At 42.6% G+C, this 13963-nt stretch overlaps 1 protein-coding gene across 5 annotated transcripts in view; it reads left to right on the plus strand.

Annotated features, from left to right (window-relative positions):
* LOC149218003 (sulfate transporter 4.1, chloroplastic-like) overlaps positions 1-13963 on the plus strand; it is a 290950-nt gene that overhangs the window by 203336 nt on the left and 73651 nt on the right. For all 5 annotated transcript variants that reach the window (XM_089383729.1, XM_089383730.1, XM_089383727.1 and 2 more), the window contains 2 exons: positions 273-314; positions 8029-8145. In XM_089383729.1, coding sequence (XP_089239855.1) covers positions 273-314; positions 8029-8145 — 159 coding nt within the window. The remainder of the gene's footprint in view (positions 1-272; positions 315-8028; positions 8146-13963) is intronic.

The raw sequence follows: 13963 nt of genomic DNA on the forward strand, positions 1-13963 counted from the left end.
TGCTGCATAAAGAATTTTTACTATACCTGGGATTGCAGACTGTTTCAAATTATTGTTGGAAATTGTTTTACCTTCGTAATTTATTTTGGATAATGAAGAAAAGATTCAGTAGGTTGCCATATTCTTTGCCAGATGCCATTAATTATCAGAAAACACACAACAGATAGAATCAGAAGTGCTTGCATGGTTTTTAGTATGATAGGTTAATGCCTAACAAGTTTATGCAGTGAAACTTAGTACTTACTAACTTTCATAATCATGTCATTGATCAGTGCACTCTGGCTGCAATTGTGGTATCAGCTGTCATGGGTCTGGTATGTAGCTTTCAGTTTTCACAATTTCTATTGTTTTTTTCTTTCCCAGCAGTACTTTCAAGGGATGGAAATTTCTATAAGGTGATTTGTTAAAGCTAGGCTTTGAGAGCATAAGTTTAACAGGAAAGACCATGGTGATGTGCATTGTGTAGCTTTAAATATTTGCAAGGAGTAAGAGATAGAACTTTCATGCTGTTGAGAGTCATTACAATCAAAATTTTAGCAATTATTGGGTCTGTTAGTTCACAAATGTTTTTCTTTTGGGGAGTAAAGTAAACCACTGATTTTTTCATCAATATTGAGAATTACTTTTACATGTTACAATGGGTTGTCCTCGTTTATCAGGGAGTTTAAAATTCCAAAATTCGATTAAGAAACCCAATCATTCAGATAGACCATTTGCTTTCAATATTTCATAACAAAATATCCTCATCAAATATCTAAAGGATGCCAAGGAAAGAAACTCCTTGTAAACAGTTATTCATATGATAATATGATTGGGAAATAAATTGCCAATATAATGTTTTGTCCCCTCACTGTTTGCTAATTGAAAGAAACAGCAGTCTATGTGAATCAATGTTGAAATTGTGCCAGTAGTACAAATTATGTTGTAAAATCCTTTTCTGTCTCTTTCTGAAAAACAAGTCATGTAGAATGCCACGTACTTCATTAAAATATCGGACCCTTCAAGAAGAGTTTTGAAATATGTAGAAGGTACCCCTAAATGAGCGGTCAATAGACACATAAAAGTCCAAAGCATTCTTCTTTGAAATCCATGACCCATCATTCTGTATGCAAGTGGTAACACCATGTGGTAAAGAAGTACCTTTGTTATGAAGCTGATTATATGACAGCATCCAAGAGTACATCACTATAATCTATCAGATCATCATGAATCAAGCATCTCATGCAAACATAGAAGCACACCCATGAAGACTATCCATATGTGATGAAAATGGCACTTGTTAACTGTTATACACTGTGTGCTAACAATACTCATGAAGCAGTTGAAACATTTCTGTTAATTTACCTTGCTTCTTGTTACCTCCCCAACCTGCACTTAATGATAAAAGTCCTAATCCACAAGGTGCAACCGGAAAGGGAACTACTAGGACGGTTACCACTGTCAGCAAAGCGAACTATCTGCCCTGCATTAGGCAGCCTCTCCTTCAGCTCAGTGGAGGCATCCCTAAGTAGGATTACTAAAACTAAACATTTAAACACAAGGTGATAAGAGGGTAGCCTTAGTAAAACAATGTTCTTTGTATTTCTTATGAAGTAAGGGTGATGGAAGGATATAGATATTAGGGCCAACCCAACAAGGGAAATGGAGTCGAGGGACTATCTTAGAGGGATTATTTTCTTCGTAATTAGGGTTGGAGATGAGGCACGGAAGCTCTCTAGATCCACCTGTTGACGGGCTGGAAATTATCACCAACAGTCAAGGGGATCTCTCTAGTGTAGGGTTCCCAACTAGAGCCTGCACTGCGTGTGTTGGAGATCCCTTCCGGTATGTAGGCCCGGCTGCCGTTCAGTTTTGTGGAGCTAGCTTCGGACGGAGATATGATATAAACTTAATAGAATGTATGAGCTTTAATAAACACAAGAGAATAATTGACAAATATCCTGTACCATATATATACCATGAATAGCAAAAGGTAAACCACACAATCTCACATAAAGTTACTGTTAGCAGGACTTTAGATAAGACTTGTGCATACTAGATAAATAATGCTTAACGATTGCAAAATCAGTTTACAACAATCAACCATTTATCAGCGTACATAATTGTGCAGTAAAAAAAAACAGATTATACTAATACCTAAAGAAATAGTTCATTGGCATGAGTATAGAGTGAGTACACCAAATACCATTCATACGTAGAAAAACTAGATTTGGAGTGCGAAACAGCATGTGGGGAGACCGCACATCAAATAGCTTTCGGGAACATTCGATCCATTAAGTGAGAAAAATACTCATGGCACAAGCACATAGATATTTGAAGCATTCAATAGTGAAAACGTACAATTAACTCCTGTATTGACTAGAAGGACAAAAATTCTCTCAAGCAATATGTCTATGAATCTCCAAAATAGTCCTCAGCAAAAATCCCTTACAAATGAGGCGTGAGGTTACATTTATAGGATGAGAGAGACCTTTGGTCTACTCTTGACTCTTGGACTTCCTAGTGACCTTTCACCAACCAAATGACTCTTGGCATTCTATGTGACCTTTCGCGTTCATAGAGTATTCTGTGCTATCATAGTACACAAAAGAAAAATGACTATTATCCTAGTTGGCTAATCTACAGATGGCGAGTTCCGGAATGTTGAGCCCGAGCTTTTCTGTCAGGTAAGCGCACCATATGTTGTATTCTGCCGCGATGGGAGAGATTTGTGGCTGGCCTTCATCATGTCGGTGTAAGCACTCTAGTGTGTCCAGGATAAGGGTATTTCGTTTGGCACGTATATGATTGTTCAAGGTACCCAACTTGGTGTAGAGCCTCACTGGTTCTACGATGTAACGCTTGATATTTTCTCTTGAGATTGGCATATCTCCTGTGCGGGCGACTTGTCTATATGTCTCCACGAATGCTTGCACCTCATTGTTGATCTCCTCTTGATTTCTTACCTGTCCAATTTCTCCTATAGAAGGGGACCCATGCAGTTGGATCACTGATTCCAGACTGCTGAACAATTGTCTGTAGGAAGCCAACACCCTCTCCGCATCTTTGGCCAATTTTTCTCTGGATTGCACTTTGATACGAAGCTGGACCCTGGTATTCTGCATAGCGATCCAATCTTTCCTAGGAACTACTGTCGGGGCTTTGGGGTACTTTTCAGACCACTCATGTATTTTATCTAAGGCGGTCATGGCCTCTTTGAGCATGGAAACCCTTTCTTTTGAGTGAGTTTGAATGGTCACTATGGGAGCTATAGTGTGGTGCAGTTTTGCCATTTCTTCATACACTACTACCATAGTCTCCCCCAAGATCTCTGTTTTTGATGCGACTACCGCTTGGAAATCAACTGATCCTGTGTGTAACAAGTGGAGTGTCGCGTTTTCCTCCTCCATCTTTCTCTTCCCTTGTTCTGCAACGGTGGCCCTTTGCTCAGATGCGTATAACCTGTTTTGCAAATCTACAATCTGCTTACTCATCCAGGCTATGTTGTGTTTTGTGGCAGCCACGAATGCTGTACTGGCGGAGGCGATCATTTGAGGATTTGACGTGATATTTGGCACGATATCCATTGCCGTAGTTACCGACAATGGGTCAGCTGGGTTTCGGCTGCAGGATTTCTTCCTCTCCTGTATAATTTTGAGGTTTACTTCATCAAATGTGATTTTAGTTAGATCTAGAACCTCTTCATCTTGATCTTTTGAGATGCCTAGCTCTCGGAGGGGCAGGTGTCCACCAGTGAGGGGAGTAACGGGAGGTACATCCAAAGGAGGAAGCTCACTTTGTCCTGAGCTTGAGTCGACCACCTTGCTCGTCTCTCCTTGTTCATTTACTACAACTTCCTTTTCCCTGTTTGCCCTAAGCTCCTCCTCCTGTTGCCTCTTTTCTCTTTCTGCTAGTGCCCGTTGCCTTTCTAGCTCTTCCTCCATGTTCTTCAGTTCCTGTTCTAATCTTTGTTGTTCCTCTTGTTTTTTCTTCGCATCTTCTTCTACTTGTCTCTACTTTTCGGCTTCTTCTTGCTTCTTTCTCTCTATCTCATCCTATGCTCTCTTTTCTTCTTCCTACCGCCTTTTCTCGTCTTCTTGCCTTTTCTTCTCTATCTCATCCTGGCTTTGGTCGTCGGATTCCTACGATTGTTTGCTTTCTAGTTCTCTTCGCCTCTTTAGCTCTTGCTTCTTTCTTGCCAGTTTGGCATTTCTTTGTATGAGTGTAACTTCCTCTTCCTCACTGTCACTTAGAGGGTCTTCCACTTCTTTTCCTTTTCGCTTCCCTGATGCCTCGGCTCCCTTCGGTGTTCTTTCTCTGAGGCTTACATCATCCTAGAAATCATCAAGGAGCTCATCTTCTATGGCCTGCTGCTCACTGGGGCTGATCTCCCTTATGGAGTTATACCAGTTCCTAATTCCGTCCTCGAGATCCTTCCTAGTGTGGGCGTAAGACCAACTGAATTTCACCTTCTTATAGTGGGCAGCTACGACCTTCTCGGGGTCATACGTTCTGTAATTCAGGGTCACGAAATGGCTCCCCTCCAGTTCTTCAGCTTCCACTTCCACCTGTTTGAAGTTTTCTACTACGTACGCTCCAATAGTGAGAGGGAAAGGCGGCCAAGGTTTCTTCTTACCTTTGTTCAACACCTTCGAGAAACCCTGTGTCATCTGGTAGCAGACCTCTTGTAGAAGAGTCCTATCTGTGAGGGCAGAGCGTGAGGAGCTTTATGAGTACCAAACACCCTAACGATTGTTCCTTCATCGATAGGGAACCAATGAGCTACTTTAACCACGGTCCTCATGGCTCTCTTTGACATGCAAGGTGGTTCTTCCCCGAACAACAGTTGGTATAATGGGATGATAAATGTTTTAGATATTATATCCAACGTGGCTCTATAAGCTGTGTCCCAGAAGACTTTGTAGTGGTAGTGGACGGGTTGGGATACTGATGAGTCCCAATTGCAGCTCCAGTGCTCAAAGTGGCACCTCGAACAGACAACATCAAGGAGGTATGAAGACATATAGAATTCTGGAGGTTGCTCGAGGGGTGGGCTTTGGGCGGCGGCTATGTTGGTCCTCAAGGATGATGACAGGATGCTCGCCCAATTAAAAATAATTCCTTGAGTGGTGACAACATACATGAGTGGGACCCACGTGCCATAAAACACATCACAGTCTGCCTTGCCATATAGTCGGCACATCATTGCAACGATTAACTGATATACTCTGCGTAGCCCTTCTGTCTTGTAGGCCTGGTTTGTCCTGACTCGGAATTTCGCAGGTTCTTGCCACCAATCCCTCAAGATGTCTTTCGTCGGGATAGTGAATCCAATGAGCCACTTGGTGTTAAAAATCTGCTACTTCTCAGGCAATTTGTAGTAGGCACTGATGTTTGTCGAAGCAATGGTGGCTATAGGTGCTCCATCATGACCCCTAATCATCTAGTCATCTGTGCTTGTACACTGCAAGACCCATTCGATGATCTCAGCGCACGGGAATACTGGTGGATGAGCCACTACTTTATGTAATCTTGACCTTTTGACGTTGATATATACTTGGAAGTCCTCCTGTGTTTCCGGGATATCCCTCTTAGCAAATTCCTCGTAGATCTCATACCAAGAGAGCCTGGTGGTTTTATTTATGTTGCAAGCCGTGTCTGTAAAGATAGGTGGTTGTTCATCTGGATCAGCTTCCCATGCCCCGCTTCCCGAGGTGCCTTGAGCTATTTTAGTAGTCGGGTGACCCATCTCGTCTTCAAAAGAAGAAATGGATATGCACTCGAGCTCGACGTCACCTGGCATGTCAAAAACACAATCCCACGATGAGAGAGAGGGCATGACAATAAATTAAAACACAATAAAAGGAAAACTTAGCCGGTGAAAGGAGGGTCGCGGGGATGAGCGAGTCGCACGGTCTCCAATGTTAAGAATGTGACTGCGCGATTGAGGTCAAGGGTTGGGCGCGACCACAAGGTCGCAATGCGCAAAATTAGGTCGCAGATCGCACAGCGGGTGGTGGTCGCAGGTCGCAAATGGTAGGAGGTCACGGGAAAGAGGAGTTGCGAAGTCGCGAGGGGAAGGGTATCGTAGCCGTGGGATGCGCGACTATGGCTCAGATTGGCTTAGAGAAGGCCCTGAACGACTTTGGGAGACTAGGGTCACTTTCAGAAGGATGGAGCTTTGGGTTCTTGATCTAATGAGGGGGATCAAATGCAAGGCAAACCTAAAACTCTGAGTGGAGGAACGGGGAAAGGCTAGGGTAATTTATGAAGCACAAACGGAAAGGAAAGCTAAGTAAAAGGCTAAACCCTAGGGTGGGAGGTAAGCCAGAGGTCAGGAGGTGCAGTCAGTGACATTTGGAAGAAAATAATCATTGCAGGAGGGAGGACCGTTACTTATCGAAGTTGGACGTGCGCGAAGTCGGGTCGGAGGGATTTCTGGCTTCTAGTGCGACCAACAGAGCCTTGCCAAATGCAACCAGGGTGCCCTCCTATTTATAAAATCATCGCATGTGTGGAGGTCACGAGGGTCGGGAGTGCGGATATTGCGACCTTGCGACTCGCAGGTCGTGAAGTCGCATGAGTCGCGAGGTCGGGTTGGAATGTGTGAATAGGCGGTGCGACCTTGCGAGTCGTGGAGTCGCATAGTCGCATAGTCGCACAAGTGACTGACGGTAATTAAGGCGACTTTGCGACTTGGAGGGTCGCAGGGGTCGCGGGGTTGTAGGATAGTTGAGCGGTTGGAAGTGTGACTATGCAACCTTGCGACCTGCGAGTCGCCGTGGTCGCAAGGGTTGTCGTGGTCGCGAGTACAGGCGATAGTCACGTTCCGACTATGCGACCCGGTCTATCGAGGCATGAACTAGCGACTTGGCTTAACTTAGTCAAAAACTTGGATTTTTCTTCAGGTTTACCGACACTGATGAACCTTCGGGTAGGACCTGGCGGGGCTGAAGCTTAGGCTTGATGTAGGGGCTCCAAAAATTTAATGGTTACCCGGATTTTTGGAGGTGTTGTCGCAACAACTACAACACCACCCTAATATTGTTGGAAATTAATGCAGAAATTTCACAAGGAATGACTCTAAAGGATGCTCCTTCAACTAACACTTAACTTCACCCTAGAATTGGAATCAACAAGTTTGCAAATATTCCTAAGATATTGCACAGATTATTAAATCCTGGAACCACTATAGAAAAGGAGAAAAGATGTGTGTTGCACTAGATTCTTTCCAAGTAGTAAATATAGTCTTTAAATAGATCAAGTCACCTTTGCTATGTGAAAGAAACTACACCACTTTTAGTTTCAAGAAGCATAATATTTAGTGACACATTAAAATAGAGAACCCTTGCACATCACATATACTCCAAAAAAGTTGTATTCATTAAGCTCCAAGGAGGGAAAACCACAAATTGTTGGGCTACTTGCACACTGAAGTGGATTGCACCTATCAATCCAGATTTAATGAAGAGCTCTCCAAGAAGATTTGTTTTTTAGATATCCAAAATATAAAGTTATGGAAGAGGGGAGAAACCACTATTTATTAAAAAAATAAAAGAAAAAGAAACCCTAGATTGAGGCCCATGTTAATACAATAGGTGGAAATTAAGCCTTTCCTACATGAAAGTTGAATTTTACAATCATGGAAATATAGTAACTAGAGCTTAAAAGTTATTACAAAATTATGAGCTTACAGACAAAATAGATTATATACATAGAGCTTATTTGCATAATAGAGATATTGTATTGTGGTCGTGAAATAATGCTTTGTGTTTCTAGGAAACAGCCAAATAAAATCTTGAGAATATTGAAGCTTTTATCTTTGCCATTTTAGATGCTACAGCAATTCTAAGTTTTAACATTGCATATGTGATACTCAAACATGAAAAAGAGTTATATTCTCAGTGTATGTAATTTCCACTAGTTTTCATCTTAAAAGGCATTGGAATAGATTCATCTAATTAATTACACAAAGAATATTTCTTTTTTATTTTGATAGTATTGTGAAAGGATAATTTTGATGGTAATTAATAATATTTTTCATGACAGATTGATTATGAAGAGGCTATATTTCTTTGGCATGTTGATAAAAGAGATTTCCTTTTATGGGTTACGACAAGTATTACCACGCTATTCCTTGGCATTGAGATTGGAGTACTTGTTGGAGTAAGTAAACAAAGCATTTAGAAGTAGAAAAATGAGAGTACTTCATTATTTGAGCAGAATTTTAATTACTACTTTCTTTATTTTCTTTGAGGTATCATTTTCTTCATGAATAACAACATGTCACATTTTAGCATGTTTTCAGTATCGATGAAAACTTCATTATATAGTAAGGCTAGATTATAAAAGAAACTCATCCATTATTTTTCTATGATTAGAACATAATTCCCTTTTACAATTATTCTTACTGAAGTTGTTGGCCTTTTGAATATGAAAAAAATGTTGATTTTTCATGATTTCATAATCTGATAATTACTTTTCAATGATTCTTTAACTAATTTATCTCATGTCACATTCATCATTAAGCAATTATATATAGAAAATATCAACAGTAAAATAATAATTAGAGTAGGATCATGAGGAGACAGCCAAACACAAGACATAACTTTTTACCTGGGGAAAATCCTAACTGGGGAAAAACCCAACAACTTTTAAGTTTTCTGTGATATCCCCATTTTTAGTTTCCTCTATAGTATAGCCAAGATGGATTTCTAGTGTGTGAATTTTTCAACTATTGCAGCAACGGGGAATTATTCTTCTAACTGTAAATTAATTAACAATTTATTTTCTAAGACAAACAATGAATAATTCACAATTGCAATGTTTCACCAAAATAAAAATATTGTGGAAGATAAACTGCAAACTGAGTAAATATTGGCACACACACACACACAAATTATGACAGTTATTTTGGAATAAAGTACCCAGAAAAACCCAACTTGGGAAAACCGGTGCAGCAGCCGAGGGTTTTTAATATTTATTATTACGCTACAGTGAGAAGTTCTGAGTACAATCTATGGATGCTCGACTAACAATCCAATCAACAAAATAAATTGGCCAAAATATCTGAGGCAAATACCTCAACACCACGCTTGATCCAGCTCCAACAACTAGCAAAACTAGCTAGTCATACAACCTCTGTGCAGTGCTTGCGTAGGCTCTAATTCGCTAAGTCTTGGAATTGCTGGAAAAATGACGAATTGGCTGTCTCTGCTGTTGGAAGGAATTCACTTGGCCTCTTGGAGAATATCGGAACCAACTGTAACTGAATCACTATTCCCTTCAGCAAAATCGATTTCTCTCTGAAGTTATCCGCGCAGCTTTGCTGGGAAATACAACCCTTCTGCTATTGACTATCTAGATCTGGAAGACTTCCTCTGGACTCACTGTCTCTACCCCTCTCTGTGTCTTCTTCCCTTCTCTAACTCAAACTCTTTCGACAAACTGTTGCTACTCTCTGGAAAATCGAATTGCCCAAGGAAATCGATCTCAAGTGTGTTCCTCCATCTACCCATCGACTTCTTATAATCTCACTATGGGACTCCAATGGTCAAGACTAAAACATAATCAATGGATGAGATTATTTCTTAGTCGATTCTTGTGAGTTTCTAGAGAAATCTCACCTTCCTCTATTAATTACTGTTAATTAATCATTTTCCCTAAATTAGACTTGGGAAAAATTTAATTACTGATTAATTAACTTAATTAACGAATTTCTAGGTGGATTTTCCTAAAACCTTTTCTGGGTTATGGAGTCGTAGTGTTTCTTAGCCTCTCTAACAACCGTCGAGACTAGAACACCATCCGATGCTATAAAAACTAACACTCCCTCTTAGCAAGGAAGGTGTTCTATTGTTGAATTGCTCCAACACCCTATCCCTGCATCACCTCCTATATACGCTACTGATTTTTGGCCACTGTGACTGCCTGCCACTGCGCACCAACTACTGCACAACTCTAATGTTGCATCTGTGTTGTTGCTGAAACTGCTATATTGCTGCCAACTCTGCATCTGCACTGCAATTCCGTCTCATCTATTGTTGTCGCTAATACAACTGCTGCAACTAAGAAGCATCCAAAATACTGAATAAATTGTGTTTCTATGCTGCATCTATCTCTCAAGCATTCGACTGCTACTAGCATCCGCACTATCCACTAAGGAATTTGTGTTGTTGTTGACTTTGCTACTGAGCCTCCAACACTGTTGTGCGCTCCTCAGCACCTGACTGCAACTAGTCTGCAACCGTCACTTTGGAATCTAACTATATCATTGGCACTGATCCATCTTGCTACTGAACACTGTGGACCCTCGTAGCAATTTTAATGATCCATGAGGAAGACACCTCAATGGGCGTTGCCTGAACCTCTATGCAACCCTTAGACTGTAGCTCCATATCACCCCACCTCACTCCAGGAGGTATAGCTGCAAACATGGAAAAATCTTCCTCCAACCTAGAGGACAATTTGTCAATCTTTGTGGATGTTTCCGCCTGGTCCTGCTTCTCGTGCTTTCCCTTCTTCCTTTGATGACACCGAGTACTGTAGTGTAATGCCCCTTCCTAAATATTTTGCTAAGGAAAAATCATAATTTTGCCAATTTTGTCATTTTTGGGGCTTAAAGTAAATTTTGGAGGGACACTTAGGAAAAGGGGGTCGAAATCCTTTCCTTAGTGGAATCTGGGGGCCATTTTCCCAAAAATATGCATTTCTTGGTGAAGGAATTCAAATTTCTTAGCAGGGGGCTCGAATTATTGTTGGAAGGGCCCACATGAGCTGAGGGATCAAAAGTATAAATAAGAGGAAGGCAACATCATTTGGGGATTTTGATCATTTGAAATCTAATTGTTACTCTAGCTGTTTAGTTGAGTTACATAGTGCTGTTGAGCATAAGAGTTTCCCAATGAGGAAGCTCAACCTCTCTTTGGTGGACTTCGAGTGCCACCCTAGGAAGACCATTTTGTCTTTCTTTGGAGGTTGGGGAGAAATACCACGCATTTCTGGTTCAGCTGGGACGCAAGAGAGGGAGTCACGTAGTTCTTGGTGGAGTGTGGTGCTGGAGTCAGGGGCTATACTATTGCTGGAGCCTTTCTTGACCAAATTTTAGGTGAAAGGGAAGGATTTTCAGGAGCAAGGAGGCTTCCAACAACAGTACAAATTTCTGGAGCTTGGGCTTGTGTCATGTTGCCCAGGACTGCGCAGTCACTTGTGGGGGCTGAGTGTGGGAAGTCTTGAGAGAGGGATTGAGTAGTTGGGGTTGTTTGGATTTCGATTGGAGGGGATTTGTGGAGGATTCCTAACCCTTTTGAGGAGTAGCAAACACTATATTTGTTACAAGTGACAATTTTTGGCAGTGGAGAAGGTCAAGCATTTTGCGGTCAATTTTGGAGCGTTAAAACTAGGGAAAACCCTTTCTGGGTTTTTTTGGGTTTGGTGCAAGGATCTCATAAATAATTTGGAATTTTTTTTTGGGAAGATTTGAGGGTGAAACAGGGGTTCCAAGTCAGCGAATGGTACTTTTAAGTTTTCTCCAAGGGCCAGCACAGAGATTTGTTGGGGAGTTTTCTACAGCGTCTGGGTAGCTATTATTCATCCACTTGGGGCTTGTAGCTTGCTCTAAGCAAACCCAGGTGCACTCATTCCAATCCATATTGTACTCCTTCATATATATATAATAAAATTGGCCCATTTTGGTGTGTTTTTGGCCCATTTTTGGTTGTCTGATTGGTGTACATTTTTATTATGTTGTATGTGCTGCATTTGCTTGATTATAATTATTAATTTTCCATTAGGAATATTACAGTGGTATCAGAGAATGTTCTAGCCAGTTGTGGGCTTGAGAGCAGGTGATGATAGGGTTGTTTACAGGAGTAGTGTATCGACATAGAGGCAGAGTTAGAGGTAGAGGCAGGGGACGAGGTATAGAGGGAGAATGAGACCCCTTTTTTGATACGGAGGTGGAAAACTTCAGGCACCACATGGACAATCAAGAGGACCACAAGCAACCCAGACAAGGGGGCCAAAACTAGATTTTAGAGGAGCTGTTGAGAGCCAAGCAACATATGTTGAGGCAGGGGCAGCTCATCATGGACATGATGCAATAGGTGATAGGGTTGTAGGTGAATGGAAGACCAGAGGGGGAGCACCAGGGTGATGGGGGTTCCAGAGCTAGAGGGGGAAGCTCTATCTATCAGCCCCCACAAACCCCTCTGTGTGGACAGGGAGGCCGTCCCCCCATGCCTTGCTTTGTAGACGAGCTGGAGCTTGAAAGGGAACCGGATCCAATTGTAGATTTAGTCCATTCAGCTGCATCCCATATTGATGAGTATGAGGGGTTGGATGCCAGGATCAAGAGGGTGATGTCCTTTGGGGAGTACATACACCTTAAGGAGAGACGTACTACTGGGGCCAAGACGCATTATAGAGGGGGACAACCTAGCCAGGATGTACAGAAAATAGCGGGGAAGTTACACTTCCTAACTTTGATGGGTCAGCCAAGAGTTTAGCTAGGCCATGGCTGCAGAAGTTAGATACATACTTTCACCTGAGTCCCATGCGTGAGATGGATGCTATTCGGTTTGCTACTGTGCACTTGGAGGGTAATGCCCAAGAGTGGTGGTACCATGGGTTGATTACATTGCGGCATATTCACATCACTTCTTACACCAAGTTCACCTAGAGGTTGATTGAGAGATTTGAGTGGAAGAACCCAAAGTTACACTTCAGGGAGTTGGCCCACCTGAGGCTGACTAACAACATAGAGGTCTACATTTAGGAGTTCCAGAGATTCGCTGTGATGATGACTGACATTTCGGAGGCCCGACTAATCATGTTGTTTGTGGAGGGGCTTGTTGAGCCATTTCGTGGTTGGGTGAGGGCCTACAAGCCACATCACAAATGGATGCCATTTCCAGGAGCTGGGATATGATTGACACAGTGCCCAAGACTCGGGCTTTCGTTCCCACTAGACCCATTGCTCCACAGGGGAATCAAGATACTAGACCACCTCAGAGGGATGGAGGACATAGTCAATTGGATGAGGAGACCAGGAGGGACCTCAGGAGGAGGAAGCTATAATTCACGTGCCAGGAGCCTTGGGCACCAGGGCAGGAATGCACTAAGCGCAAGGCCCACTACATTAAGGTGCATTCAGATAGTGAGCTGGAGGAGGAATTTTAGCTGGGTGCAAAGCAGGGAGATGAGGGGGAACCGTCTTCAGGAGGAGCACCACCGCCACCACAACCACCTAGGGGAGGACCATTTGCTCCAACAGGGGGTGTTCTTGCTTCACTTTGGGGAGTCCCAAAGTACTTGACACTTTGGATCAGAAGGATTGTGCAGGGGAAACGAGTGTCGGTCCTTGTAGACAGTGGGGCCACCCACAATTTTATTAGTGCCCAGATGGTGGAGAGGAGTGGCATTCGCATAGAGACATTTGAGGGGTTCTCAATGTTGGTGCCAAGAAACAAGACAATTTAGTGCACGAAGTATGTTCCCAGTTTCACGGTGACGATGGGGAACTACTCCGTCACTGATCAGTTCTTTGTAGTTGATGTTCCAGACACTAATGTGGTGATGGGTGTCCAGTTGCTATACTCATTGGGGAGGGTCACTACCGATTGGCAGAAGCTTGAGATGGAGTTTACAGGCCTAGACGGGAAGTTGGTAGTGCTGAGAGGGATGCACCATTATCCACCCTAGATAGTTTCCGCTCACAGGATGGAGGAAGACCTACGACATGGGAACATAGAGTGGGCGGTGGAGCTTAGGATTTCAGAGACAGGGACTTCGACATGACCTGTACACCCAGATATTTTAGCCTTGTTGGAGAGGTACCGGGATTTTTTGGGGAGATCCCTCCAGGAAGACCACCAGATCGTGGGTTCGAGCATACTGTTGAGTTGGAGGAAGGGGTGCATGCGGTCATCACTACCCCCTATAGGCACCCCAAAGCCTATTGGGATGAAATAGAGAGTAACATACA

This window comes from Pinus tabuliformis, chromosome Q, assembly GCF_031772625.1.
Source record: "Pinus tabuliformis cultivar Carrire ecotype Pingquan chromosome Q, CPIR1, whole genome shotgun sequence".
In the NCBI taxonomy this organism is placed as follows: Eukaryota; Viridiplantae; Streptophyta; class Pinopsida; order Pinales; family Pinaceae; genus Pinus; species Pinus tabuliformis.